Consider the following 27,811-nt stretch of genomic DNA (forward strand, 5'->3'; position numbering starts at 1 on the left):
TTATTGGATCTTATTGGTCCAGACTCCAGGCTGGTAATGGCATTATTTATGCATTGTTATATGACCTAGTCACCTCTAGTAAATTTGCCAAGCACTATCATTTGGTGAGTGGGAGCTTTCCTTGTGCATTATCTCTGTGTTTCCTGATGCAAGGGTTGTCGGGTAAAAGTGGGGCCTTCAAAAACATTGTACGCGCTATAGTCCTAGAGAAATTCTTTGCAGCGTTCCCCTCCGTAGAATGTTCATTTTCTGCGCAGAAATTCCATTTTCTGCGCCAACTTTGGAGCAGGCCCTGGTCTACAGCAAGCAGACCCCATCCTACTGCAAAGAAGATGGAGCAGAACCCAGCATGCCGCAAGCAGAGCTCTTCCTGCTCACAGGGAAGAAAGAGCATGCCCCAGCATGCAGTGTCACAGCAAAGAAGGAGAAGGCCATGGCATGCTGCATCCCAGCAAAGAAGGAGAAGGTCACGGCATGCTGCGTCACAGCAAAGAAGGAGAAAGCCACGGCATGCTGCATTACAGCAAAGAAGGAGAAAGCCACGGCATGCTGCGTCACAGCAAAAAAGAAGGCCGCGGTGCGCAGCGCCACAGCGAAGAAGGAGAAGGCTCCGGCCTGGCACAAGCGGAGCATATCCCGCTCACGGCAATGATGGAGCAGACCCCAGCATGCCACAAGCGGAGCCAATGCCACTCACAGCAAAGTGCAGGCCCCAGCGTGTCACATTGCAGCGAAGAAGGAGAAGGCTGTGGCGAAGAGGGAGAAGGCCTCGGCATGCTGCATCACAGCGAAGAGGGAGAAGGCCCCAGTGTGCTGTTCGCGGCGATGGTGCAGGTCCCGGCATGCCGCAAGCAGAGCCCATCACGTTCACTGCGAAGTTGGAGGTGCAAGACCCTACGAGCAGCGAGCAGAGCTCATCCCACTCACAGCAAAGAAGGAGCAGGAGCCGGTGAGATTGAGTCTGTGTGTAGAGGTTGTTTGTGTGAAAGACTGCAAGCCTGTGTTTAGGGGGTGTGGGTGTGTGTGTGTGTGTGTATATGAGTGAGAGAGAGCATAAGTGAGAGGGTATGTGTGTGAGAAAGAGAGCATGAGGGTGTGTGTGTGTGAGAGAGAGAGAGAGAACCTGTGTGGAGGGGTATGTGTGTGAGAGAGAGAGCCAATGTGCAGGAGTGTCTGAGAGAGATAGGTAGTCTGAGAGAAAGGGAGCCTGTGTGAGGGGGGTTGTGTGTTTTTGCAAGATGGTTAGAGGGAATCTGAGGGGCAGTACTGAGGGAGGAGTCAAACTCTGGGAATGCAGATATAGTGGAAGGGGTTGAGCCTAACGGGGAAGGGACAGAGATAGTGGAGGGTGGAGAAGGGGGGGGGGGGGGCTGAGAAGGCAAAGTGAAAGGAAGACTGGCCGGGGAGCAGGGAGAGAGGGTGGAAGGGACATTCTTACAATGTACTTCTAAGGAAATTCTGCTCAAAATATTTAAAACTCTGCATCTTTAAGTAATACTTTTTTTCTGCATTAGATTTTTAATGAATTACTTAAAGATTGTCATGTATATTGTATTACTCTTGTAACCGTCTCTAAAAGTCAGAAAGGAGGCCCAGACAACTGATCCGTAAAGATAGACTTTTATTGCCAGCAAGATGCAGCTAAGACAATGGCTTAGTACAACTGCATGCCCCTCCCCCTCGGGAGCAGGCTCTTATACATTCTACAATTCTTATCTTTTACACATGCGTTCTGCGCGATGCTGAGCAAGCATATTCCAGCTGAGGATTTCAAGTAGGTGTAGCTTATAATCAGACTATTGTTTCGTCATTTAATTGACGGGATAGGTTAGACATTTTATAGCATCTATCGTATTAATACAATACAAATTATTATTTCAAAATGGAGGTGCGTTCCACTGAATGTCAGTACGTAACTACGTTACTACGTAATGCATGCCATTGCGTTCCAAATGTTAGTACATTCAATATGGCTGTGCGTTTCAATGCTGGCGCTGTTAATCAGAAGTTTTCAGTTGTCTCATTCAACGGTCGTCCATAAAATTGAACTCCTTCACTCTGACCAATATGAAGTATGCAGAATTTTGCAGAATTTTCAATTTTTTTTTAAGCAGAATTCCCCCAGGAGTAACTTGCTCCACTGGGGAAGCTGCCTGCAGGAAAAGAGAATCAGACTGGATGGGAGGCATACTGCAAGGGCTAGTTCATGATAAAATGTTCACAAGCTGTTAAGGCAGACTCTGAAACAGAAGGTAAACCTAGAGAAAGAATGTTGTATATGCAATTCTTGATTCCATTTAGACCACAAGCCCTCCAGAGAGAATTCAGGAAGTTTAGAATGCAGACTTATGAAAAAAGGACAGGGAGTGCCTAGTAGGGTCCTCTAGGTCAAACCAATCCCTCAACAATTCCCATCCCGATCCAGTAAGTAAATTAGAAGGAAGCACGGTTACATAATGGCGTAACTGCAAGTAGCTATAAACATCTACTGGACAGTCGCCCAGCTTTGTTGCAAAATGCGATGTGGGAACAGTTTCCCCTCATTGTCTGAAAAAAATTAGAAATAACCAAGACACCTCTAGAGACCCAATCTTTGAATATGCATCTGTCAACTCCTGGCTGAAAATTAAGATTACCCACAACTGGAAGAAAAAGAGAGATAGATTTATGTAAATATAATTTGGAAGTAATCCATGCCCAAGTTTAACGGGCGGGGATTATCAAAAACGTGCTTTCTCAAATAGGACGGCAGTTGGGAGAGAGCAGCATGTAGCACAAAAAGAAGTTGTAAGGGCTGTGTAATAGATTCATACTGCTATTACAGAGAGTAAAAGGAAGTGTCCAAAAGTCAGTCCCCCAGGTGTCAAATTCGCACAATGATTGTAAGTCCTCATATCTGGAAGACCCATCCCTCCTTGTCCTCCCAAGCCCATTAATTGAGATAAGAGCAATTTAGCCCTACTTCCCTTCCAGAGAAAGAAGCGTAGTTCACAATGCAAAGGTTTCACATCTTTAGGACTTAACACCAGAGGGAGGACAGACACAACATACAACCTTTTGGGAAAAATTGTCATCTTAAATAGGTGAATCCTACCCCCCTGAGAAAAACACAGAATTCCACTTTCACAAAGCATCTTTTGTTGCTGTTTGTAATTTAGTTACGTTAAACGAATGCAAGAGATGTAAATCTTTAGTAAGCCAGATACCCAGGTGTTTGATTATGATGAGTCCAGGCAAAGGGAAACTCACCCCTCCAATCATTGGGGCCCCAGTTGCCAGTCGCCATGGCTTCTGACTTAACAATATGGAGAAATGTAATCTTGACCGTTAATTTCCTTTCCTTGAGTCCTAGCAGACCAGTCTGAATTTATGGGGATCTCTGTTTTCACCAGTAGGTGGAAGCAGAGAACTTCTTTTTTTTTTTTTTTTTTTTTGCTGTTACGGAGCGCGCCCTCAGGCCCAGTTAGGAGCTCGGAAGCACGGTCCATCTAGAGAGGAATGTGAGCCCTTGAGCCACGGCACGACTCAGGGAGGAGCCCCAAGGCACACCGCGGGAGGTGAGCTGGTACAAGCATGGGCGGAGCAGAAACAAGGCTGGAGTGAAGACATCGATGACTGAAGGTACTGACCCTCCACCGGACCTGCACACTTCTGAAAGACCATCAACCCAATGGTGGTCTTGAACAGTCCTCCGACCGTTCCAAGCCCTTTCGGACCTGCCGCTGGGTAACGGCAAGAAGCAGCAGGCCGGACGGAGGCCAGGAGCAGATGAAGACTCAAGCAAGGACATGGACACTTGGATGAAGACTCAAGCAGGGATTCAAGGAGACAGGTTAAGTACTGGGTGAGCACTGTCTCGCAGCCTGCCCTACACAGCCCACCCGCGGTGCTGATCGGGGACCACGCTGAACTCGAAACAGACTCCAGATGAGATAATGGAGGCTGAGACTGGAACATGGCGAAGATACTGGAGAGGCCTGCACCAGGACGTGCCCTACACAGCCGCCTGTGGCTGGTCGTGGACCACGCCAGTTGGAGCAGGTTCTGACATAGTCTTAGGCATGGACGGACGCAAATGCAAGGGGCTCCAAAGACCGCAACAGGATTCAAGCTCAGGATTCAAGATACAGGCTCAAGCAGGAGTCTTCCGGAGGCTTGCACTGTGGAGGAGAAGATGGCTTTGTACCATGAGGCGCCCTACACAGCCTGCCTGTGGGGCTGGTCGCGGACCATGATATGGCACGCCAGGAAAGGTGGGCACAAGGAACCTGGGAACTGGATGCAGAGATGAAGAAGAGATGGACGAAGTCAAGACGGACCATCGGTCATCAGGAACATGGCACCTCAGGACTTGGAACATCAGGGCATCTGGACATGGAACATCAGGAACAGAAGACAGGCGACGAGGAAGCTCCGACGAGGGACGAGACCAGGAACATCAGGGAGACGACGATCAGGAACACAGCAAACAAGAAACGAAGACCCATCAAGGCACAGAAGACCATGGAAGACCTGGAACAGAAGATCACAGCGATGTGGAAACCCGATCCGAAGGCACTGACTGAAGGCAGGCAGGGCCCTTTTATAGGGCTGAAGCAGGAAGTAGTGGATGACATCATCGATGAGGGCCACGGGGCTTTTCCCGCCGCTGGCCCTTAAAATCTCGGGTTGAGGCGCACGCCCACGCCTACTGAGAGCCAGGAATAGAGAGAGACGCTGGCGGCGTCCCTGCCACGTGGAGGGCCCAAGGAGGAGCTGCTCCCTGCCGCAGAGATGAAGGAAGAAAGCAGGCATTGGCAGGGACGGCTTCCCTGCTGCAGGAAATCAGGGTCCTGGCAGCGGCACCATGCCGCGAAGAGAAAAACTGAGCGGCCTCCCTGCTGCTCAGCGTGAAAGCAATGCTGGCAGCCTCCAGGCCGCAGAGGAGGAGTTCTCGGCGGCAGCAGCCTCGCCACGCCGCAAAGGAAACCTCTGCTGGCGGCACTAGGACATCGGGGAAGCCTGGACAGTCGCGGCTCGGCCTGCCGCGGAACGCGTTGGCCGAGGCCTGGCTGGCCGCACTTCAGGCTGGAGAGAGGTAGGGAGACTGTCCGCGGCTTGCAGGCAGTCCCACAACAATTATATCTTCTGGGAAAGCCTGTAACTCGTCAGTAGCCAACTGCCCTAGCTAGAACAACCTATTTCCTAGCACCTAGACAGATGTATTCAGGACCAGTTGGTTAAGCACCTCTAACAGCAGATGGAGACGGAGCAAACAGATGTCACAGTATATATACTACTGTAGTGACAGCCTTCCATTATTCTCTGTCTCCAGCAGATGGTGGATGGCTTGTCCCTACTGGAGATTGCTGTAGATTTTAGAAGGAGAAATAAAAGGAACATAATACGCCCCTCTCTCCTGCGGTGATACCAAATGTCATCTCCCCCCCCCCCCCCAGTTGAGAATTCTTTAGGTGATTTCCATGGTCTCTTAGATGAGTACCTTGGTCCAGTAGCTGGTTTTTCAGCCAGTGTGGACTTAACTGCTTGGACAAATGAAAGGCAGCAGGTGTAAGAAGCAGAGCATAGCAGTGACAGCATATTCCCTCTCCCCCTGCAGCCGGAAACTGCATCTGTACTCAGCCAGGTAAGGCTGAGCTCAGGTAAGTTTAAAAAAAATACAGAGACGCATAAGGAGGGTATTCTTGTGTAGGGCTTCCTCCTTACCTGGTCTCCATGCTCAGCACGCCATTCCGACATTCATCCCGATCCCAGGGATGTTAAGGGTTGAGCAGCCATTTTCAGCTAGGCCCCTCTCTCAGGCTTTTTCCTGTGTGCCGTGTGGTAGGCCATAGTGGTGTTTTCATGCGCTTTGCCTGTGCATGCGACTGCCCTCTTCAGGATCGTCTGTTTAGTCGGTGCGTTTGACTGGGTGTCCAGGTTGTGCGTCTAGTTTTTGGATGCTTAGTTGGGCGTCGGTTTGGGCATCTAGATTAAGGAGCGCCCAGACTGGACGCACGTTTACCCGTGCGCAAGACTTGACCGCATTGATTGTACGCTTATCTTTGGGACGCCTAGCCTTGTGATGCCTAATTTTTTGGACACCTAAATTTTGGATGCATAATAAAAAAAAAAAAAAAAAAAAAAGAGATAATGGCGCCTATAGCTAAGAAAACTAAGCGCCTTTCCCTATGCATGGCCTGTCATTCGGGCATCTCACCCTGATGTGCCCTCTAATTTGTGCCAGCGCTGTTTGGAGGCTCAGGGAGAATTATCTTCCTCTGATTTTACTAAACCTTGTTCTTCCCAGCCTGAGGAGGGTTTGGGTAAAGACGTATCAGGAAAGATGCCTGATCTTGGAACTCCCTTAACTGGTTCATCAGCGGGGGACTGTAGCTCTGTGGGCGCAGCATAGGTGCCTCCTGGTTTGGATCCTTCTGCCTTTTCTTGGGTAGAATTTTTTTCAAGGATTGCAATTCTTTCTTCAGATGCAGTCCTCAGTCCAGTTCAATCCTGCCAGAGCATAGCCACAGCCTGGTACTGCTGTTAAGCACCGTAATACACCCAGGTCAGCAGTAGGACTTCCCAAAAAGGACCTGGATGGCACAGATGATGAGGCAGATCCTGATTCCCTGAAGGATGGGGAAATTCCTCCAGGACATGGAGCTGTATAGGACTATGTTGTGGTTCTTTCATAGAGATGAGCTGCCAGTTCTGATTTCCTAGACTTTGAAAATGCTGGGGGTACCTGGGGTGGATTCCAGTTCTGAGCCAAAGAAAAAAATCTCATTTTGGTTTCCTTATGTAAAGCCTCATGTTTTTTCCTGGTCATGGAGGCAATTCAAGAATTAATTGATCTTGAGTGGGGCGCCCCCAGAAGCTAATTTCAAAGGGGGTCGGGTTTTGGAAGGTTTATACTCCTTGGATCCAGTGGTGAGAGAACATTTGCGTTTTCCGAAGGTGAACGCACTTGTTTTTGCAGACTCCTAATGGACGACTATCCCTGTAGAGGGAGGAGCGGCCTTGAAGGATGTTCATGATAGGATGATCGAGACCATACTTAAACAAGTATTTGAAGCAGTGGCAATGGCTTTGCAGATAGCTTCTTGTTGTTCTCTGGTGGCTTGATCTTGTTTGCTTCTCTCTCAGGAGGTCGATGACTCTAGGATGAATTCCAGGGCAATTATGGAGCCAGCAGCCACCTTTTTGGCAGATGCGGGCTGTGATTTGGTCCGCACTTCATCCAGAGGGGTGGCTTCGATAATATCGGCCAAGCGTCAGTTATGGCTGAGAAATTTGTTGGCCGATGTGACCTCTAAGGCTAACCTTACAAAATTGCCCTTTAAAGGCTCGTTCTTATTTGGGAGCAAGTTGGAGAAACTGGCCAGTATGTGGGGCAAATCCCCAGTTCCTTGGTTGCTGGAGGATAAGAAACAGATGCCATGTTCCTTTACCATGAGAGGTCGTGTTAGGAGCCTAGAAAGAAGCGGTTTTTCAGAGGACTCGGCCTTTCAGTAGGTCTAAGTCTTTTTGTCCCAGACAGCCCAGATGGGGCACAGACTTGGGCAGTGGAATCTCCCAAGCCTCCCAATGAAGGTTTGCCAACCCACGCCCGGGAACAAGAGATAGGGGGACGCTTCTCTCTCTTTTATTAGGTGTGGGTCGAGATCACATCGGATCAGTGGGTCCTGGAGTTGATACGAGAAGGATATGTGCTGGAGTTTCGCAGTGTTCCTCAGGACATGTTCATAGTGTCTCCCTGACATTCCCCGCAGAAGAAGCAGGAAGTGGAGTCTACTCTCTCAAGGATGCTCAGTCAGGGCTGTGGTTCCAGTACCCACATCTCAAGAAAATATGTGTTACGAATCTGCTAGTGGACCCAAACGTAGAGACAGCCTTACCTTACTCTGTATGACAGGTAGGGCTGATCTGGATACAGGAGGATGTGCACCCAGGGCTGGTCCAGGTGATCCAATCCAAGAAGCCGGCAGAGAGTAAGCAAGTCCAAGTAACAGTCCAGGTCAGGGCAGGCAGCAGACAACAAGATTCTAGGTAATCCAATCCAAGGGATGTAGAAAAACAAGTAAAGTCCACCGAAGCTCCAGCACAAGCAAGCCTGTAGCCGAGGCAGTGCTGTGCTGGAGAGATCTCTTTAAATAGTAGTTCTTCCTGCGCTACTTCTGGAACTTTTGGCCTGCTGATGACATGGGGGTGGAGTCATGCCGAGCAATGCTGTCGAGCTGCAACACTGTGGGAGGCTGCTGTAACTTGCTGATCGGTAACAATATGGAGCGGTATTCCATTTATTTCATTGTACCTAAGAAGGAGGGCTCCTTTCTTCCCATCCTGGATCTCCAAGGAGTCAATCAATATTTGCAGGTGACTCATTTTCGCATGGAAACATTGCACTCAGTGGTAATGGCCGTGCAGTCGGGGGAATTTTTTACCTCCTTGGATCTGTCTGAGGCGTACCTTCATATTCCCATCCGATTGGAGCATCAATGGTTTCTGCGTTTCATGGTGTTGGAGTGCCATTATCAGTTTCAGGCGCTGCCTTGTGATCTGGCCACCACACCTAGAACTTTTTCCAAGGTTATGTTGGTGGTGGTGGCAGAGTTGCAAAAGGATGGGATCTTAGTACACCCGTATTTGGACGACTGGCTGACTCGGGCCATGTCTCTGGAAGAGAGTCACCTGTAGACCCGCAAGGTGATCTCCCTGTTGCAAGAGCTCAGTTGGATGGTGAATTTAGCTAAGAGCAGTCTTCAGCCATCTCAGTTGTGGAGTATCTGGGTGTTTGGTTGACATGAGATAGGGCAGAGTTTTCCTCCCAGAAGCTTGTATTCCGAATTGATGACACAGGTATGTCTCTTGGTGAACACTTTACTCCCAACAGTGTGGTCCTATCTACAGATACTCTCTTTGATGGCGGCAACCCTGGAAATGGTGCCGTGAGTGAGGGCGCACATGCGTTCTCTTCAGCGCTCCCTGCTGTCTCATTGGAACCCATAGTCTCAAGACTATTCAATTCAGCTCCACCTGCTGATGGAAGTCTGTTTCACCTCCAGTGGTGGTTGTAATCGGATTATCTGAGAAAGGAATGTCCCTGATACCGCTGGACTGGTTGGTACTCACTACCGATGTGAGCCTCCAGGGTTGGGGAGATCAGTATCAAGAACTAACGGCGCAAGGGTGCTGGAATTCATAAGAGTCTCTCTGGAATATGAATCAGCTGGAAGCCTGGGCAGTCTGGTTGGTGTGCTTGCAGTTTAGTGACAGACTGCAGGGTCGAGCAGTCTGAGTAATGTAGAACAATGCAACGATGGTGGTTTACATCAATTGGCAGGGAGGAACCAAGAGCCAGTAAGTGTTGCAGGAGATAGACCAACTTATGGAATGGGCAGAAGTGCAACTTCAGGAGATCTTGGCCTAGCACATTGCTAGAAAAGACTATGTAAGAGCAGACTTTCTCAGCATGGAGAATCTGGACCCAGGAGAATGGGTATTGTCGGATGAGGCATTTTGGCTGATAGTGGATCACTGGGGCCTTTCATTTCTAGATCTGCTGGCGACTTCTCGCAGTGCAAAGGTTCCTCGAGTCTTCAGTTGCAAGAGAGATCTGAAGTCCTTGGGTATCCATGTTCTCGTACAGGTCTGGCCAGAGGACAAGCTGCTGTATACCTTTCCCCCATGGCCCATGATGGACAGAATATTTCAGAGGGTCGAAGATCACAGGGGGATGTTGCTTTTGATGGCACTGGATTAGCCCAGGAGACCATGGTATGCAGATCTGCAAAGACTCCTGGTAGACTTCCCCCCCCCCCCCCCCCTTCGTCTTCAGGCACAAAGAAATCTGTTGCAGCAGGGACCTGACCTTCATGAAGATCCTTCAGAGGGTTTGCTTGTTGAAGCATGGAAATTCTTCTGCGGTGATTGCCACTTTGCTACGAGCAAAAAAACTCTCCACTTCCTTAGTCTATGTGCGGGTTTGACGAGTATTTGAAGCTTGGTATGAGGATTGAGGAGTGTTTCATGATTCAGTTAGGATGCCATTCATTTTGGAATTTTGCAGGAAGAATTGAATAAAGGGTTGGCCCTTAATTTCTTGAAGGTACAGATAGTGGATTTTGCCTGTTTCAGGAGTCAGGTGAATGGTGCATCCTTATTGGCTTATCCAGATGTGGCCCGTTTCTTGAGGGGAGTGAAACATCTTTCTCCTCCCTTGCAGTTACCTGAACCCTTGTGGAGTTTTAATTTGGTGTTGGATTTTATGGTGAGCCCTACACTTTGACCGTTGCGATTACTGACCTTGAAAACAGTGTTACCGATGGCAGGATGTTCTATGTAACTAATTTCTGAGCTGCAGGCCTTGTCTTGCTGGGAGCTGTTCCTTCGGGTGACTCCAGGAGCGATGCAGCTGTGTACTGTTCCTTCTTTGTTGCCTAAAGTGGTCCTAGATTTCACTTGAATCAGTTAATTTTCTTGCCTTCTCTGGATAAGGAAAGAGATGCAGAGGAATATTGCCTGTTGTGTCCCTTGGATGTCAAGAGACATAGCCTGAGGAATCTGGAGGTTTCTTTTTTTTTTTCAAAAATATTTTTTATTGAGCAAGACATGGAATACACACAAATAGTATAATACTAGTAAGCAGCAACAGTAGAAAGCAAATAAGGTGTATCCCCATCATATTATTAAATGAGATGAACCCTCCTCCTATCATCACTCATCTCAACTCACTTCTTAAAGACACACCCTTATTCCCTCCTGTGAATCATGTCCCATATCTTTTTACTTCTTTCCAGTCTGATACATAACCCAAGTTTTCCAGCTGTACTTTTTCAATATGTGGTAATATAACAAAGAAACACTGACAAGACTTCATATACTCCTTAGATACTTTGTGTGTAATCTAACATACATCATATCTTTCCATTTGCATAATGACCGACATTTGTCACCAAGTATCTAAAGAAGGAGATACCTCCCTTATCCATTCCTGCAAAATAAATTGTCTTGCCACCAGCAGAGCTATAATAAGAAACCAAAATTGCCCCTTAGACAGATGAGGAAATAAATCCTTTAATTGGTCATCTCCTAGTACCAAAATTTCAGCCTGCAGAGAAGAAAGAATAGCATGCCAAAATTTAAGAATGCTGGGACATGCAAAAAAGAACCCACATCTACATCTTACATTTGTGACATGTTTCCGTATCTACTAAGCCCATTTTATGTAACTGAATACGATCTGCCTGGCAATGATAAAGAATTTTATATTGCATTTCTCTATAGTTCACTGCTATTGGGATCTTATGAATTGCTCAAAACAGTGCAGTAATCTTCTTGAGAGTAATGGATGTACCACTTTCCCTTTACCAATATTCTGCCACTTCTCCTAGCTTAGTAGAGACTAATTTCGTTTCACAAAATCCATGCCAGTTTGATACAGAGTTTTTGCCTATCACTATTTGCTCCTTCGCAAGGATTAACTGTTGATCAGATTTATTTTGAATAGATAATAGCAAAGCCCCTGGTTTCCCACCCACTTTTTTATGCAAGTATTTCCATGCTGCCAGAAGAGGTTTCAGCAACACATTTCCTTTCAAGTCTTTGGGCAGAGATGCAGCAGATAAATGCATAAGCCCTACCAGGGAATAAGATAAAATGAGCTCCTCCACCAGTCGAAATGCATCTTATTTACATTTGCCTGTAATATATTCACCAAGAAATCTTGCTTGACATGCCAAATTGTAGTAATGGAAATTGGGAGCATCTATACTCTCCTGTTCTTTGCTTTTTATTAATTTGTTGAACCCAATTTTTGGTTGTTTACCATGCCATAAGAAGTGAGTAAACACAGATTAAAAAAAAAAAGCCAAGTCAGCTGGTAACAGCCAGCATGGCAGCATTTGAAGACAATACAACAGTTTTGGTAGCAGGATCATTTTATATAAGGCATTTCTACTGAAGAAGGAAACAGGTAAGTTCCTCCACACTCATAATTGATGTGCAAACCCTTCCAATAAGTCTCAGAAGTTGATCTCATAAAGCGACATGATGTCATAATGGATCTATACACCCTAGTATTTGATTTTCTGTGTTGCCCATTTAAAAGGAAAAGGACCTTTCCATTTTTCGGCCAGTGTACAACTCAAGAGGTAAAGCTTCAGATTTATCCAAATTTATAGTAAGACCCATAAAAGATTTAAAAGTGGCAAAAAGATTCATAATGGGTCCCATTGCTTGCATAGCATTTTCCAAAAATAATGTCATCCACAAAGAGGTATATCTTAAGTTCTTGTCTACCAATGACTGTTCCTTTAATACTTGCCATCTAGCATATTCCTATTGCCAACGGCTCTAAAGTTAGTACAAAGAGCAACAGGGACAGAGGGCACTTTACCTCGTTCCCCCTCCAAATAAAAGTCTTTAGAAAATACCCCATTGGCCAGTATTCTTGCTGTGGGCTTTATATATAGCAATCTGATCCAATTGAAAAAAGAGCCTTCAATACCATATTTAGCCAAAACCCAAAACATATATTGCCAATTCACCTTGTCAAAGGCTTTCTCTGTATCAAGACTCAGGACCATACCCAGCTCATCAAATTTACGTTTAGTGCCCAAAATCGCCAAAACATTCTGAACATTGTTAACTCCATGCCTTCCAGCTTAATCCTGACCAACTAACATGGATACAACTTTTCCAAGCCGTGTGGCTAGGATAGATGCCAGTATCTTGGTATCCACATTTAAGAGTGACATTGGCCAATATGACACAGGGTCCCCCAAGTCTTTTCCCTTTTGTGGGAGAACTGTTATAGTAGTCTGATTCATGGCTGAGGAGCAAAGCCATACCGAAGGGCTGCATTATACATGCAATGTAGGATTAAGCACCTGAAATTTGAGAATTTTATAAAATTCCAGTCTAAATCCATCACCTGCTGGTGCCTTACCCATTTTAAGGCATGTAATCGCCCTGAACACTTCTGTATCTGATAGTGGATGATTCAGTTCTTCTAACTGTAGGCCTGAATTAGTGGGAAGATGGATATCTTGAAAAAACTGATCCTTCTCTGCATGATTTGACACCTCAGCACTATATAGCTTTTGATAATATTCCCGAAACACTTCCAAGATTTTGTCTGAATTAGGAAGAGGACATCCAGTATTATCCTGCATTCCCGTGATAAGTTTTTTTTTCCTAGTCCCCTTTATCAAATGTGCCATTATCCTCCCTGCTTTGTTGCCATATATATGAAATTGGAATTTAAAAAGCAAGCAGCTTTGATATATAGTAAATGATTAAAAGAGACCTTGGTGGCATCTAATTCTTTCTTTTGCAGTTCAGACGTGGAAGTAATATGCATTCTCTTTTGTTCCTTCATTAAAGATTTTCTACATCCCTCTGTCTCCACTTTTTTTTTTTTTTTTAATTCTTTATGCATTTTTCAATACACATTTCCAAGAACATCTTCTTGAACAGCAAAAGAATAGAAGACAATAAGAAATAAAAAGAAAAGAAGCGATAAGTAACTTGTTTAAAGTTCACATTAAATCTTCTTAAGTCTTCATCTCCCTAGTCCACAAAACTAAGGATCTATTAGAAAGGCCTTATTAAAGAAAAGCTTACAAACTTTTGTTTTAAGGAAAAGCAACTACTAGAAGGAATATTTTCCTTTTAAGGGCACTCACCACTCTAGAGGGTAGCAAAAACTATGATTTCAAACTCCAATTATGTTAATTCAGTTCCTTTATCACACAGGAAGCGCATCAGTTGTGGAGGCAACTGAAAAACATATTTATGATCTTTATATTTAATAATACATTTACAAGGGAACTTGAGTGTAAAGGATGCCCCCAGCTACAAAACTCTAGGTCTCAACAATAAAAACTGTTCTGAGTCTGTCTGGTGACATCGAGAGATATTCTAACTTTGAAGTTTAAGAAATTTTCATTTCGCACTTTGAAAAACAATCTTAAGACCCAGTCCCAGTCTGATTCAAATATAAAAGATACAAGCAAAGAAGCAGCTTGTGCTAATTCACTATCCAATTGTTGTAGAATTTGGGATATGTCCAAAGTTGGTGTAAGTTGATCCATTTCTTGTCCTCTAGTCTGCAAAGGCTGTTTTTCTTGTTTCTTAAATTGGGGCAAGTAGTATGCTTTAACCAAGGGTGGTATCGCCTCCTCTAGTATTTTAAGGCTCTCGATTAAATATCTTTTGAACATATCCTTATGCAATATATGAGCTAGCTTGGGGAAATTTATAAGGCATAAATTTCTACTTCTTATTGCATTTTCAAGATTCTCAACTTTAAATTGCAGCTGTTGATTTTGTTTTATAATAGCCTCCTGAATGGGCTTCCATTTATTCATTTCTTGTTTCATTTCAACATTTTCATATTACAAAGCCTCTATCTTAAGCATTCTTTCTTCCATATTATTAATCTTTTCCACTATAGGATTTAATTTCATTGATATTGCATCCCAAATCGAGTGTAATGTAATTAAAGCAGGTCTTACCAAAATCGGGGTTTGAATTTTTGATAATGGGCTCGATATCAATAATTTTTGCACTCGTTGCTGTAGCCCTCCCTGCAGTCGGTGAGCCAGCCCTACCCACAATGGGGCCTTCACTGGCGTTTCCTCCAGCTTCTACCGTGGAATCCGTCCCCGCATGGTGTTCAAAGACGCCTGCAACTGTGGCCTCTGTCTCTGCCGTCGGTTCTCTCCGGTCTCTGAAGGCCACCGGATTTGCTGGTGGAGCCCTTAATATCGGAGATAAAGATGTTGAGAAGTCGGGAGGGAGCAGGGGATTTCTCCTCCTGCCTCCCCCTCCATCGACAACACCTCCGATCGGACCCTCTGTACTTGGGCATCCATGGGCCACGAAAGAGGGGTTCCCGGAGTGACTGCGGGGTCTGTCCTCTCCTTTGCCCGTCGCTTTCGGGCCGTGTACAGCATTAGGTAAATTTCAAATAAGTCCAGGTCAAAAGAAAAGAATGCCGTAGGGCCCACAAGTTGCTTACCGGCACCTTCTTGGATCCAAAGTTTGGAGGCTACAAAGGTTCAGTAGGGGTAATCAAATTTTTTTTTTAATCAAATAATGAGGAGAAGAATCAAAATTAAGTTCCAAATTTGAAACAAAGCCGTGTGCCCCTTTGGCAACGCGCCTGCGGTGGCTGCGCGCTGTAGAAGGGCCGCTTTTCAAGGCCCCTAACCATCCCCTTCCGATGATGTCAAACGCACAGGGTGCCCGGCTGTAACCCTATCGGGGCCGGAAAATCCACCGCACCCCCGGAAGGCCGCTGGGTCCACTCCAACCTCTTCTTCACCTCGAACCTCAAAGGAACGCCGCAGGAGGGCCGCTTTTCAAGACCCCTTAACTGTCCCCTTCCGATGATGTCAAATGCACATGGTGCCTGGCTGTAACCCCGTCTGGGTTGGAAAATCCACCGCACCCCCGGAAGGCCACCAGGTCCACTCCAACCTCTCCTTCTCCTTGAACCTCCTGTCTCCTCTTTTTAACTACATAAGCCAATATTTCACCTCTCATTACCGTTTTTCCAGCTGCCCATAAAATTGTGGAAGTTTTTTCATGAGTATCATTGAATTTCAAATACTTAGACTATTTACCTCTCAGAAATTCACAAAACTCTTCATCTTTTTCTAGGCCAGGATTCATATGCCATGCAGGAATTGTAGCTTTCTGTTCCCCCACTTTCAAAGTTAGGCAATGAGGACCTCTGGGGGCCGTCCCTCAGTGGTGGTTCCAGCTCTCATGCCAGCTCAAGGGTCCACAGAGCTAACATCTATCCCCTTCTTCTATATTTATTAATTTATTTATTAAAATGTTTTTTTTTGGCTTGGGTAAGATGTAGACTAGTCTGCTAGGACTCAAGGAAAGGAAATTAACGGATAATATTAAATTTCACCTTCCTTTCAATTCTGCAGACCAGTCTGAACATCTGGGATGAGCCAGAGCAGTGTTAATTTTTAGGGGTACAGATTCTACTGCTGTCAGCACTTTCCTGCTAAAAAGTATGTCCTCCTTTGTCTGCAAATCTAATTTATAATTGTTTGTAAATTAGTGCAATGATGCCCAAGTTGCTGCCCTGCAGACCTCCAGAGGAGATGCTACCTTGCGTTATGCCCAGGTCGCCGACTGGGCTCTAGTAGAGTGGACTTTCAGGCATTCTGTCACCTGATTGCCCTGAACAATATAAGCTGCTACTATTGCTTCCTTGATTCATCTTGCAATAGAATCCTTGGAAGCTGCCTGTCCTTATTATGGGCCAACAAGCAACACAAATAGCCTATTGGATTTCTTGAAATCATTTGTGACTTCCAGGTACCTCATGAGGATTCTTTTAACATCTAGTAAATGTAGCCTTTTATCTTCTCCTCTGTATTCTTTTTTTCTCGAATGCTGGGATCTAGATTTTTCCATAGATAAGCAGCTGAATTAGCCATGCTGTCTGGGTACATCCTCCGTGCCACTAGGTGGCGGAGCTCTCCAAAATCACCCAAAGGTTTTTGGTGAGGTGTTCCTTCTGGTATATTCCCTTGCCTCCTCGAGGCTCCTCGGTCCGTTTTTTTCCACGCGACTGACTGCACGCGGAGCTCTTCTCTCCTGTGGGGAAAAAGTTTGTGAGGAAAAATACAAAAAGAAAAAAAAATTGGCAGATTACCACAAGGATCGCTTCCAGTTTACTATGCCTCGTCCGGGCTTTAAGTTTTGCAATTGTGGGAAAATTATGTCTGTAACTGACAGACATCAATTTTGTTACCTCTACCTGGGTCCCAGACATGACCAAGCAAACTGCAGGGAGCTGCACACATCGCCCTACTCAGAGAAGATGCATCGGGCTCTGAGGCTTCAGCTAGGTCGTCCCCGGGACCGAAGAAGACACCAAAGGCCCAATCCCATCGAAGGCCACTTCTGTGGACCCTCCAGGTCCAAAACAACCGAAAAAGCCGCAACTCCCATCGATGCAGGGCGTGGGAGATGCGCCCTGCACCATAGATGCGCATCGAAGCATCGACGCATCTATGGTGCACTGACGCATCGAAGCAAAACCTACACTCCGACACATCGACGCAGCGATGACGCTGCGTCGAAACCGAAGTTAGGCGCATTACCAATGCAACCCAGCGCACAGCCTTTTCAACCGACGCTGCCAACGCAGCCTTTGAAAAAACACAAGAAATATCCAACTAGGCACAAAAGACGTAGAAGTCCTTCACCATTGTTAGTCGTGGACTTGGAGGATAGTCCATCCCCTCCACGACTATCGGGATCCTCTTCTCTTTCTTCTGACGTTTTCTCTGGGCTATCTGCGGCTTCTCATCACCGCAGCAGTTCCGGATTGCAGGATCCACTTCATTCAAAAATTATCTGCCCACCGAGGGATGTCAACCACTCGAAAGGACCGGACAACGACATCCTCCAGGCAGCTCTATCACCGTCGGGCCGTCAACCGTATTCGAAGCCACCTCCTACTTCAACATCAGCCTCTGAAACTATTTTGCAAATTATGAATATCTTGTCTCAATTTTTAAAGTCAGTAGAGCAGAAACACCAGCCACCCCCTACTGAACCGGAGACACCTTTATCGCCTAAACCGGGTCCAGCGCCAAAGGTTCAGCCTAGGAGGCCTTCGCCTCCATCAAGGGATTCCCCCAGTTCACCTTCTTCCCCAGGGTCATCAACAGGTTATTCATCTGATCCACAAGAACTACCACCGGAGCCAGTTTCCCCTCCGGAGGATCTCACGTACTCTCAATTTTTAGAGAAAGTGGGTCAACGATTGGATGTAGAAACTAGAAAGATACCAGACCCTAGGCAAAAAATGTTTGGAATCCTCAAAATTTTCGACACTCCAGCTGAACCCGCAGCACTACCCTCTCATCCAGTGCTAGAATCGGTGATGGAAAGGACCTGGGACTTTCCGTTCTCCACGACACCAACCTCGAGGAAAACAGACCTAAAGTATAGAATGCGAGATTCACCTTTCTATACTAATGTCCAACTTCCGCATGCATCAGTTGTCGTCGAGTCAGCCATGCAAAAGACGAGGAAGTCGAGATTACATTCAAATAACCCACCAGGAAGAGACAAAAATCTCTAGACGACTTTACAAAAAAGTCTTTCCAGTCTGGAATTCTAAATGCAAAAATTCAAAATCACCAATTTTACGTGGTTCAATATCTATTCGAGTGTATACAGGCATTAAAACCCATTTTAAACAGGGTTGTGAAAACAACACTCCTCCCCAAGAATTTTACAATATGGAGGAAGGCTTTAGGCACCTCATGCGTTCTATTTACGAGGGGTTTGAAACGTCCGCAAAGACCACGGCTAATGCCATAGCAGCGAGACAACTGGAATGGTTGAGGGCAAGTGCCATAAGAAATGACGTACATGATAAGCTTGCTAACCTCCCCTGTTGACCAGACAACTTGTTCGGGGACAGACTCACCGAAACAGTCGCAAAATTGAAAGAGCAAAAGGTAGCAGTGTTATCATTAACACAGAATGACACCTCATCCTCTTGATGGCATATATCACCCTTACACCACTTATAGGCCTCAGCAATACCAAACGAACCGCCAGCAACCTTACCAGCAACAAGCTTCATGCCAACGCCCTCCCTGCCAACACGCAGACCCCCAACCACCTAAAAGCCAACAAAGGTTTTTAGGACTATCCCGACTACCACTACCAACCCAGAAAGTAGGACGGCTGTCCCACTTTCTTTCAGAATGGAGCAACTTAACATCGGATTTATGGGTCCTCACTATAATAATAAGAGACGGTTACTCTCTCAGCTTTGCAACCCCTTCATCTCTCCCACATCCACTTGTCACCAAACATCAAGGTGTTCATCGGGAAATTCTTCTTCAAGAAGTCAACCAACTACTTCAACAACACTGTATACAGGAGTTACCTCAATCCCGATATCAAAATCTGGAGGGCTTCGACCAATTCTGGACCTACGCTCCCTCAACAAGCACATACAGAGGAAGAAATTCAAAATGACTTCTCTCAAATCCATTCTTCCTTTCCTACAACCCAAGGACTGGATGTGCTCCCTAGATTTATAGGATGAGTATGCCCACATAACAATGCATCTCAAATCTTGGCATTACCTCTGTTTTCAAGCGGAAAAAAAGACATTTTCAGTACAAAGTTCTCCCATTCGGGCTCTCTTCCGCCCCCAGAGTCTTCACAAAATGTCTAGCTGTAGTGGTGGCACACCTCCGTCGACAGGGGGTTCAGATATTTCCTTATCTGGACAATTGGCTGCTAGTGGCCCCCAATCCTCCTCTCCTGCGGGACAATTTAGTTCACACAATCAATTACCTGGACAATCTGGGACTTCTAAATAAACTACGAAAAGTCGAACTTGCAACCTACCCGGATATAGAAACCATTCAAGACAGAGCTTTCCTGCCACAACCTCGAGCACTAACTCTGACTACACTAGCCCACCACCCATTAGACCTCACGATGACTTCAGCCCATCAGATTTTAACCATACTGGGAAATATGGCAGCGTGTACCTATGTTGTTCCACACACGCAACTACATATCCGTCGCCTACAGTGGGGCCTAAAGAATCAATGGTCTCAGTTCCTAAGCCCACTGTCTGCTCCAGTGTTGCTGACAACCAGCCTGAAAATAGACCTTCGCTGGAGGATAACCGCACCAGCATTGACAGAGGGCTTACCGCTAAGACCCCCTCGCATTAAGTAGTACTTACCACAGATGCCTCCCCCACAGGGTGGAGAGCCAATTTTACCAACCTACAGACTCAAGGATTGTGGTCCAAACAGGAACGAAATCATCACATAAACCTCCTGGAACTTCGAGCTATCAAAAATGCCCTTCGAGCTTTCAAACACAGTCTACAACACCATGTTGTCATGATTCATACAGACAACCAAGTGGCAATGTTTTACATAAACAAAGAAGGAGGGTCTGGTACATGGAACCTTTGCAAAGAGGCGATAGAGATTCTGGACTGGACCCACAATGTTGTGTCTGTCGCTGTCAGACGTCTCTGTTCCACCCACCTTACCTCGTTGGCGACTCCCTTCGGGGTTGATGGAAGGCTAACTGCTGCGGTGTCTCCTGGCTGTCCTCCTCCGGCGTTCCCAGACCGGCTAGACTCTGCAAGCCGCCATGTTGACTAGATGCCTAAGGGCGCGCGTGCGCGGCCCGACTGATGTACCAGGTGTCCCCCTGAGATGACATCACCAGCTCCAGATATTTAAGGTCTCAGTTTTCGCTGACAATAGGAGTTACCTAGCTTCCTCCTGGTCGCTGCGGATGGGATTTGCTCTCCGCAACCCTAGCTACTCTGCCTCCTCGGACTTCACTAGAGGTACCCGCTCCTCAGGGGCCTCGTTTTCTCTTTTTCTTTGCAGGTCACAATCCGGAACCGGTACTCACTCCTCGAGGGCCCACGTCCCGGATCTGCTCCTGCATACCACTTCTGCTAAGAAGTGGTATGCAGGAGATAGTTTCCATCTATCTCTCGGAGCTTTCCCTGGGTACAGGTACTCGCTCCTCGAGGGCCTAATAAACACCATCTCCTGGGCTGCCTTAAGAGACTATTGTGTGAGTGTTACCATTAAGGACTTGTTTCAGAACTCTGCATGTACTACCTACTCACTATCTTAGTTTCTCTACAGCTCAGCCATCCTGGGATCGCTGTTCCAATACCTGAGGGACCACAGCCCAGCCGGGTGCTTCCAGCTCACTACTGCCACCTCTGGTGGTTTACCATCTTGTCTAATAAAAGAACTAGTGTGTGTCTGTCTCCTATACCATTTCCCCCGAGGGCGTGGTCACCTGCCACTGGTTCAGGGATCCACCCACAACTATTCTAAATAACTACAGATTGCTCAATACCAGCATTAGCTACAGAGCTTTGACAACAGATTGCTATCTCCTCACAGAGATCATAGCAGATTCACATCACACAATAAAGGAATCCCCCTACAAGCCACATACCTACCAGGAATCAACAATGCCAGAGCAGCAAGCTGAGCAGAATATTTCACCCACATGAATGGGAACTACATCAGAATGTAGCCAATCAAATTTTCTCAACTTGGGGTCTTCCCTAAATCGACCTCCTTGCTACGGAACACAACAAGAAAGTCGACCTATTTTGCTCAGATTCCCCAGCGCCCACCAATTAGCACAGAATGCATTCCTCCTCGATTGGTCCCAAGGTCTGCTCTACGTATTCCCTCCCATCTCTCTAATCTCTCGCGCAGTTCAGAGATGCGTCGAGGACAAGGCAGATCTGATCCTGATCGCACCAGCATGGGCGCATCAACCGTGGTACAGCTACCTAATTCAACTATCGATTTGCAAACCAATCCCTCTAGGGAGCAACCCCACTCTCCTCACCCAACAGAGGGGCTCACTGCTCCATCCACTTCACGCATCGCTGAATCTCACTGCATGGAGATTGAAAGGGTCACATTCCAAAACCTAAACATTTCTCCTCAACTGCAAGACATTCTGATCTCATCCAGAAAACCATCAACGCGACTAAGCTACCAATGCAAATGGACGCTTTATGCATCCTGGTGTTCCACAATGGACATAGACCTACTCACCTGTCCACCAGAACGTCTTCTGACTTACCTCCACCTGCTGGCCACCGCCTCTCTTCATGTTTATCTTAGTGCAATAGCAGCTTATCACACTCCTCTCAACGAAGAACCTATATCCTGTCATTCTCTTGTTTCCTGAGTCATAAAGGGTGTACTACATCTATGACCCCCTATAAGGAAACCAGTACCGTGGGATGTCAACCCAGTTCTGGAGCAGCATATGCTACCCCCTTTTGAACCACTGGACACTTGTCATCCTAGATACCTTTCCTGGAAGGTACTATTTTTAGTCGCCCTCACATCTGCTAGGCGAATCAATGAACTTCAAGCCTTGGTGCACTACCCACCTTACCTTGAATTCTGTCACGACAAAGTTACGCTGCGTACACATCCTAATTTTCTTCCTAAAGTGGTCTCCACCTTTCACTTAAACCAAACCATTACCCTCCCAACTTTCCACCCCAAACCTCACATAAATGACAGCGAGCATCATCTTCATTCATTGGACTGTAAACGAGTGCTCACTTATTATAAAAAACACACTCTAATAACAGAGCCTCCCAGCTCTTCCTCTCCTTCATCCAAATGCACCAGGACTTCCTGTTACCAAAAGAACATTATCATCCTGGCTTTCCAACTGTATATGTTTCTGCTATCAAAAATGTTCAGAATCCCTATTTTCCACACCCAAAGCACATCAAGTACATGCGATGGCTGCTTCCGTTGCAAATCTCCACAATGTGCCTCTCTTAGATATCTGCAAAGCAGCCACATGGTCCTTGCCACACACCTTCACAGCTCACTACTGCTTAGACAAACAGGCGGGGGATGACGCGGGGATGGGGTGGATAATCCTAGACAAAAGCACTTCCTTAACTGATTCAACAGACTTATAAAAACTGTCCGCCTCTTATTCTGTATTGAGCGCTAAACTACCTATAACATACTCGCATGGAATAACGCGCTCAATACTTCAGCTGGAGACTCCCAGACAGCATGGCTAATTTAGCTGCTTATCTATGGAAAAAATCAAGTTTGCTTACCGTAAACAGTGTTTTCCGTAGATAGCAGATGAATTAGCCATGCTGACCCGCCCGCCTCCCCGGACAGTTCCAGCATTGCATATCGTCTTGCTTTGAAACACTGAGGAGCCTCAAGGAGGCAAGGGAATATACAAGAAAGCACACCTCACCAAAAAACTTTGGGTGATCTTGGAGCGCTCCGCCACCTAGTGGCACGGAGGACGTACTCAAATGCATGGCTAATTCATCTGCTATCTATGGAAAACATCATTTATGGTAAGCAAACTTGCTTTTCCTGGTTCATATGAAATTCTGACACCACTTTTGGGAGAAAGGAGGGGACTAATCTTATTGTGACCCTATCTTTGTGAAATACCAAATACGGATCCCTACACAAAAGCACCTGGAGCTCTGAAATTCTTCTTGCAGAGCAAATTGCTACCAGGAAAACTGTTTTTAATGTCAAGTCCTTCACTGATGCCTCCTGCAATGGCTCAAAGGGGGACTCCCCTAAGGCCTTCAGGACTAGATTCAAGTCCCAAGCTGGCAATACCTGGTAGACTGGAGGGCAGACATGCTTTACAGCCCTTAGAAAATGCGCCATGTCTGGGTGGACCCCTACCGAGGACTCCTCAACTTGGCCCTAAAACACGCTAGGACTGCTACCTGGACTTTTAAGGAATTTAGCACTAGCCCTTTTTCCAAACCTTCCTGCAGGAACTTTAGGATTGATTCTATCTCTGTGGTAGCAGGGACAATATTTTAACTCTTGCACCACATTTCAAATAGCCTCCCCACTCTACCATATTCTAGGGAGGTTGAGTTTTTCTTTGATTTAAGCAAGGTGTTAATGACTGCCTCTGAATGCCCCTGGCTTTCAATCCTCTCAAGAGTCAGGCTCTAAGACAGTAGGGTTCCAGAACCTCTATGGTCACCGAACCCTGTCTTAGGAGGCCTCTCATCCCTTTTAGGCTGATCCCTGCCTCAGCTGAGATGTCATCAGCTGAGGCAGGGAAAGATTACGAAAATAATCTCAGAAAAAGCTATGAAGCCCCCCTTTAGAATTTACAATATTCCCCTGAATGTCTCGTATAGCCGCTATAAATTTAGCCCCTTCCCTACATCATAACAACAGATTAAATTAAAGATACTTAACCCACCTCTAATTTTAGGCTGATATCAACTGAGAGACCCTGGGAAGTCAGTGTCTCCAAATAAAATAAAAAAATCCTTTTCTGTCAGGATTTCAATATAGCTGATAAGATAGAAATTGGTAGTCAAAAAGAGATAGCTAAATCTGGGCAAAATGTTAATTTTAACAATTGCACCCCAACCAAGAGAACCCTTACCTGCCCCACTTTTCCAGATCTTTCATAATAGTCTTAACCAAAGGGATATAGTTCAATGCAAACAGATCTGCAACTTGGTTAGAGATACAAACTCCAATACTTGATTTTTTTTGTTTAGCCCATTTAAATGGGAATTTCCTATGAAGCAAATCTATAGAATGCCCAGGAGTAGATATATTCCAAATCTCAGATTTTTCATTGTTGATTTTCAAACCAGAGACTGCACTGAATTCACACATTACCCATAGTAGTGAAGTTTCCAGATCAGACAGCATGAATAGTATATCTGCAAAAAGTGATAACTTAGAATGCACAGGACCCACCTCAGCTCCCACCACATCAGTAGCCTTTCATACTTTAATCGCTAAAGGCTCCAAAAAGAGCGCAAATAATAGAGGACATAATGGGCATCCTTGCCAAGTACCTTTGCCCACTGGGAAACTCTCACTATACCTGCCATTGACCTTGACACAAACCTGTGGTGCCTCATAGAGCTTTTTGACCCAATGCAAAAACAAGCCTCCAAATTGCATTTTCTTCATTGCTTTGAACAAGAAGAACCAATATACCATGTTGAATGCCTTCTGAGCATCAATAGTCAGCAGGAGAGAGGGAATATTTTCCTTCTGCACCCACCAAATGAGGTTAACAATTTTGTGTACATTGTCAGCTGCCATTCTATTGGGGATAAATTCCACCTACTTGTGTCTGAATCGTCTTGCTGAGCAAGGATTACATCTAAAAAAAAAATTTAAATTTTTTGTAACCATGCTTGATGACCAAACAAGCAGGAACGTACAAATTTAGGGCCTCATTTTCCAAACGTATCGCACGCGAAATGTCCCTTTTTGCGTGCGATACCAAAATGGGGGCAGAGTCGGCTCCGGAAGAGGAGGAGTCGGGGCATCACCAGGGCCGACTCCGCGAATACGGCGCCGACAGCGAAAAGGTAAGTGCCTTTTCGCTGCCTATTTCCCTCCCAATTGCTACACCTCCTATGGTGGTGCTATTGGGTGCGAAACCGGTAGCGATCGCACCGTGACGGTGCGATCGCTGCCGGCTAGCGCAGACCCGCCCCCCGTTTCGGCCCCCTGCCCCTCATCTTCTAAAGTATCGCAGGCCTGTGATACTTTAGAAAATGAGGCCCTCAGATTGTAAGCCCTCTAGTACCTGAATGTAGTCTGCTTTGAAGCGCTGAAAAAAAAGTGCGAAAAGCGGAATATAAATCGAAATAAATAAATAAATAGGGATGAAATAACCAAATTTAACCATTCAGCTAAAATTCTGGTCAGGATTTTTAAGTCTAAATTAATAAGCGAAATGGGTCTATATAAGACCCGCATAAAGTCACATCTCTGCCAGGTTTCACAATTACTGATATACCAGCTATATTACTTCCCATCACAAGAGATTCCCCCAAAATTATACTGTTAAATAATTAATAATTATACTATTAAATAGAAAAACAATTCTCACTGATCCTTTTTCATTTAAAATAGATAATTTTGAAATTGAAATAGTCAACCACGCTAGAGATTTGAGGGTAATTATTGACAGTGATTGAAATCTGAGAAAACATATTCGTACAAAAATTAAAGATGGCTATAATAAACTCTTTGTCTTAAGACAACTAAAACCGCTTCTTATTTTGGATAACTTCCATAAGGTATTACGATAATTACTATTCTCAAATCTGGATTATTGCAACTCTCTTTTATTAGGCCTCCCAGGTTGTACTTTAAGGTCATTACAACTATTACAAAATGTGGCGGCGAGGGTATTAACAGGCAGCAAAAAGTTTGACCATATTATTTCAGTCTTAAGCTCTTTACATTGGCTACCTGTGAAATTCAGAATTGACTTTAAAGTACATTGGGGCAGATTTTCAAAGCTCTACGTGTGTAAATCCAGGAGGATTTACACGTGTAGGGGGTTACACGAACCGGGCCTATTTTCAAAAGGCCTGGCGGTGCACATAAAGCCCCGGGACGCGCATATGTCCCGGGCCTTGAAAAAAGGGGCGGGGCGGGACCGAGGCCTCTAGCACAGCGGCCATTTGCTGCTGTGCCGGAGGATCCCGCAAGTTACGCCTGCCAGAGGCCAGAGACAGGCGTAACTTACAAAATAAAGGGGGGGGGCCAAAGGAAAGTTGGAAAACTTTCCTTTGGCCCCCCCCTACATTTCTATACCCCACAACAAAATGTTAGATCAGCGAATAAAGGCCTTCTGGCTGTCCCCTCCATTCGATCAGGCCATTTAAGTGAGGTAAGAGATAGAGCTATTTCAGTTGCAGGGCCGAAGGTTTGGAACTCTTTGCCACCTGACTTGAGATTGCAGGCTGATTTTAAATCTTTTAAAAAACATCTTAAAACATGGCTTTTTAAAAAGGCTTTTGAAGGTTGCGATTGATATGACTGAACTGTTCATTTGCTAAATTGGTACAGATAAGTATGAGAGATTTGAAGGAGTTTCTAATTATATGCCTAATAAGTTTTGTGAAAGGAGGCTGATTGCTTTTTTATTTACTTTATTTTATTTTGCTTCTATCTTCATTTATTTAAATTATTTTTTACTATGTTTTCCACTATCATTAATTTAATATTTTAATATTACTTTTAGTCTTTAATTATAATTACTTATTTTTGTTTTATATTACATTGTATTTTATTTCTTTCCAATATAAACTGTTGTGATAGTACACGGAACAATGGTATAGAAAAGTTTTAAATAAATAAATCCTCCTTCCCTAAGATGATTAAACATCACTGACAAGGGGGTAACTAAAACGTGCGAAACGCTTACAATAACTAGCTGAAAAACCACTTTTAATGATGTAATAACTTGAAGTATTTCAACCGTGGTAATTTCCTTATCCAAAAAGAATTTTTGTTCCAAAGTGAGAGTAGGCATCTGAACTGTAGATAAATACTGATCAATAATCCCTTCAGTTATCATGGTGTCCATGCTGTATAACTGGGAATAAAATTTGTAAAAACAACCCCTAATATCCAAGGATGTGGTAACCATATTGCCATCGGAAGATTTAATCTTTGCAATGTGATTCTGGGTCATTTCTAACTGATGAGCTATGACCTCATTCTCTATAGTATTCAATTTATCTCTGACCACAGTTAGTTTCCTAAGAGTATCAGGGGATAAAGTGGCTTTGTGAGCTAGAGATAATGCTTCAATTCCATGCAAAAGTTCAATTTTAACTTTCTCCTTTTCCTTCTTTTTATAGGAGGCCAAAGAGATCAAGCGTCCCCTGAGAACATCCTTGGAGCACTCCCATACACTAATAGGAGAGAGATTTTCCTGATTATTGAACTGAAAATATTCTTGGAGAGCAGAATACAATAGTTTATAAAAAGCTTCATCTTTTAAAAAAGATTAATACAAACGCCAATAGTACCTTCCAGTATCATAATTTAAAAACTGAAGGTCAAACCAAAAAGGAGTATGATCCGTCTATGTAATATTGCCAGTATCAACTTGCAATATGTTATTCATAACCCCTTTATCTACTAGAAAAAAATCAATTCAGAAATAAGACCTATGTGGTTTGGAGAAAAAAATGTAATTTCTGGAAGATGGAAAATGCTGGTGCCAAATATCTACCAATGACTAGACTGACATCATTTGAGATAAAGTCTTATATGCTTGCTTCAGTCCACTCGTTGTCATAGATGAATTATCTAGAGCAGGAACACTAGTCATATTAAAGTCCCCATCCACTATCAATATTCCCTCTGAGTGAGAGATTAGCACCTTTTCCAGGGCTGTTAGAAAGGATTCCTGATCATGATTACGAATGTAAGTACAATCT

General features: G+C 45.1%; 1 protein-coding gene across 2 annotated transcripts in view; it reads left to right on the forward strand.

The window, feature by feature from the left end:
- Positions 1-27,391, forward strand: part of LOC115095679 — a 28,635-nt gene extending 1,244 nt beyond the window's left edge. The window contains exons 1-2 of one of the 2 annotated variants that reach the window (XM_029609724.1): positions 30-949; positions 27,227-27,391. In XM_029609724.1, coding sequence (XP_029465584.1) covers positions 403-949; positions 27,227-27,345 — 666 coding nt within the window. In that variant the 5' untranslated portion in view covers positions 30-402 and the 3' untranslated portion in view covers positions 27,346-27,391. Of the gene's footprint in view, positions 1-29; positions 950-27,226 lie in introns of those variants that run through there. The other variant, XR_003857846.1, reaches the window with a different exon arrangement.
- Positions 27,392-27,811: the final 420 nt, after the last annotated feature.

Source organism: Rhinatrema bivittatum, chromosome 1, assembly GCF_901001135.1.
Source record: "Rhinatrema bivittatum chromosome 1, aRhiBiv1.1, whole genome shotgun sequence".
NCBI classification, from domain to species: domain Eukaryota; kingdom Metazoa; phylum Chordata; class Amphibia; order Gymnophiona; family Rhinatrematidae; genus Rhinatrema; species Rhinatrema bivittatum.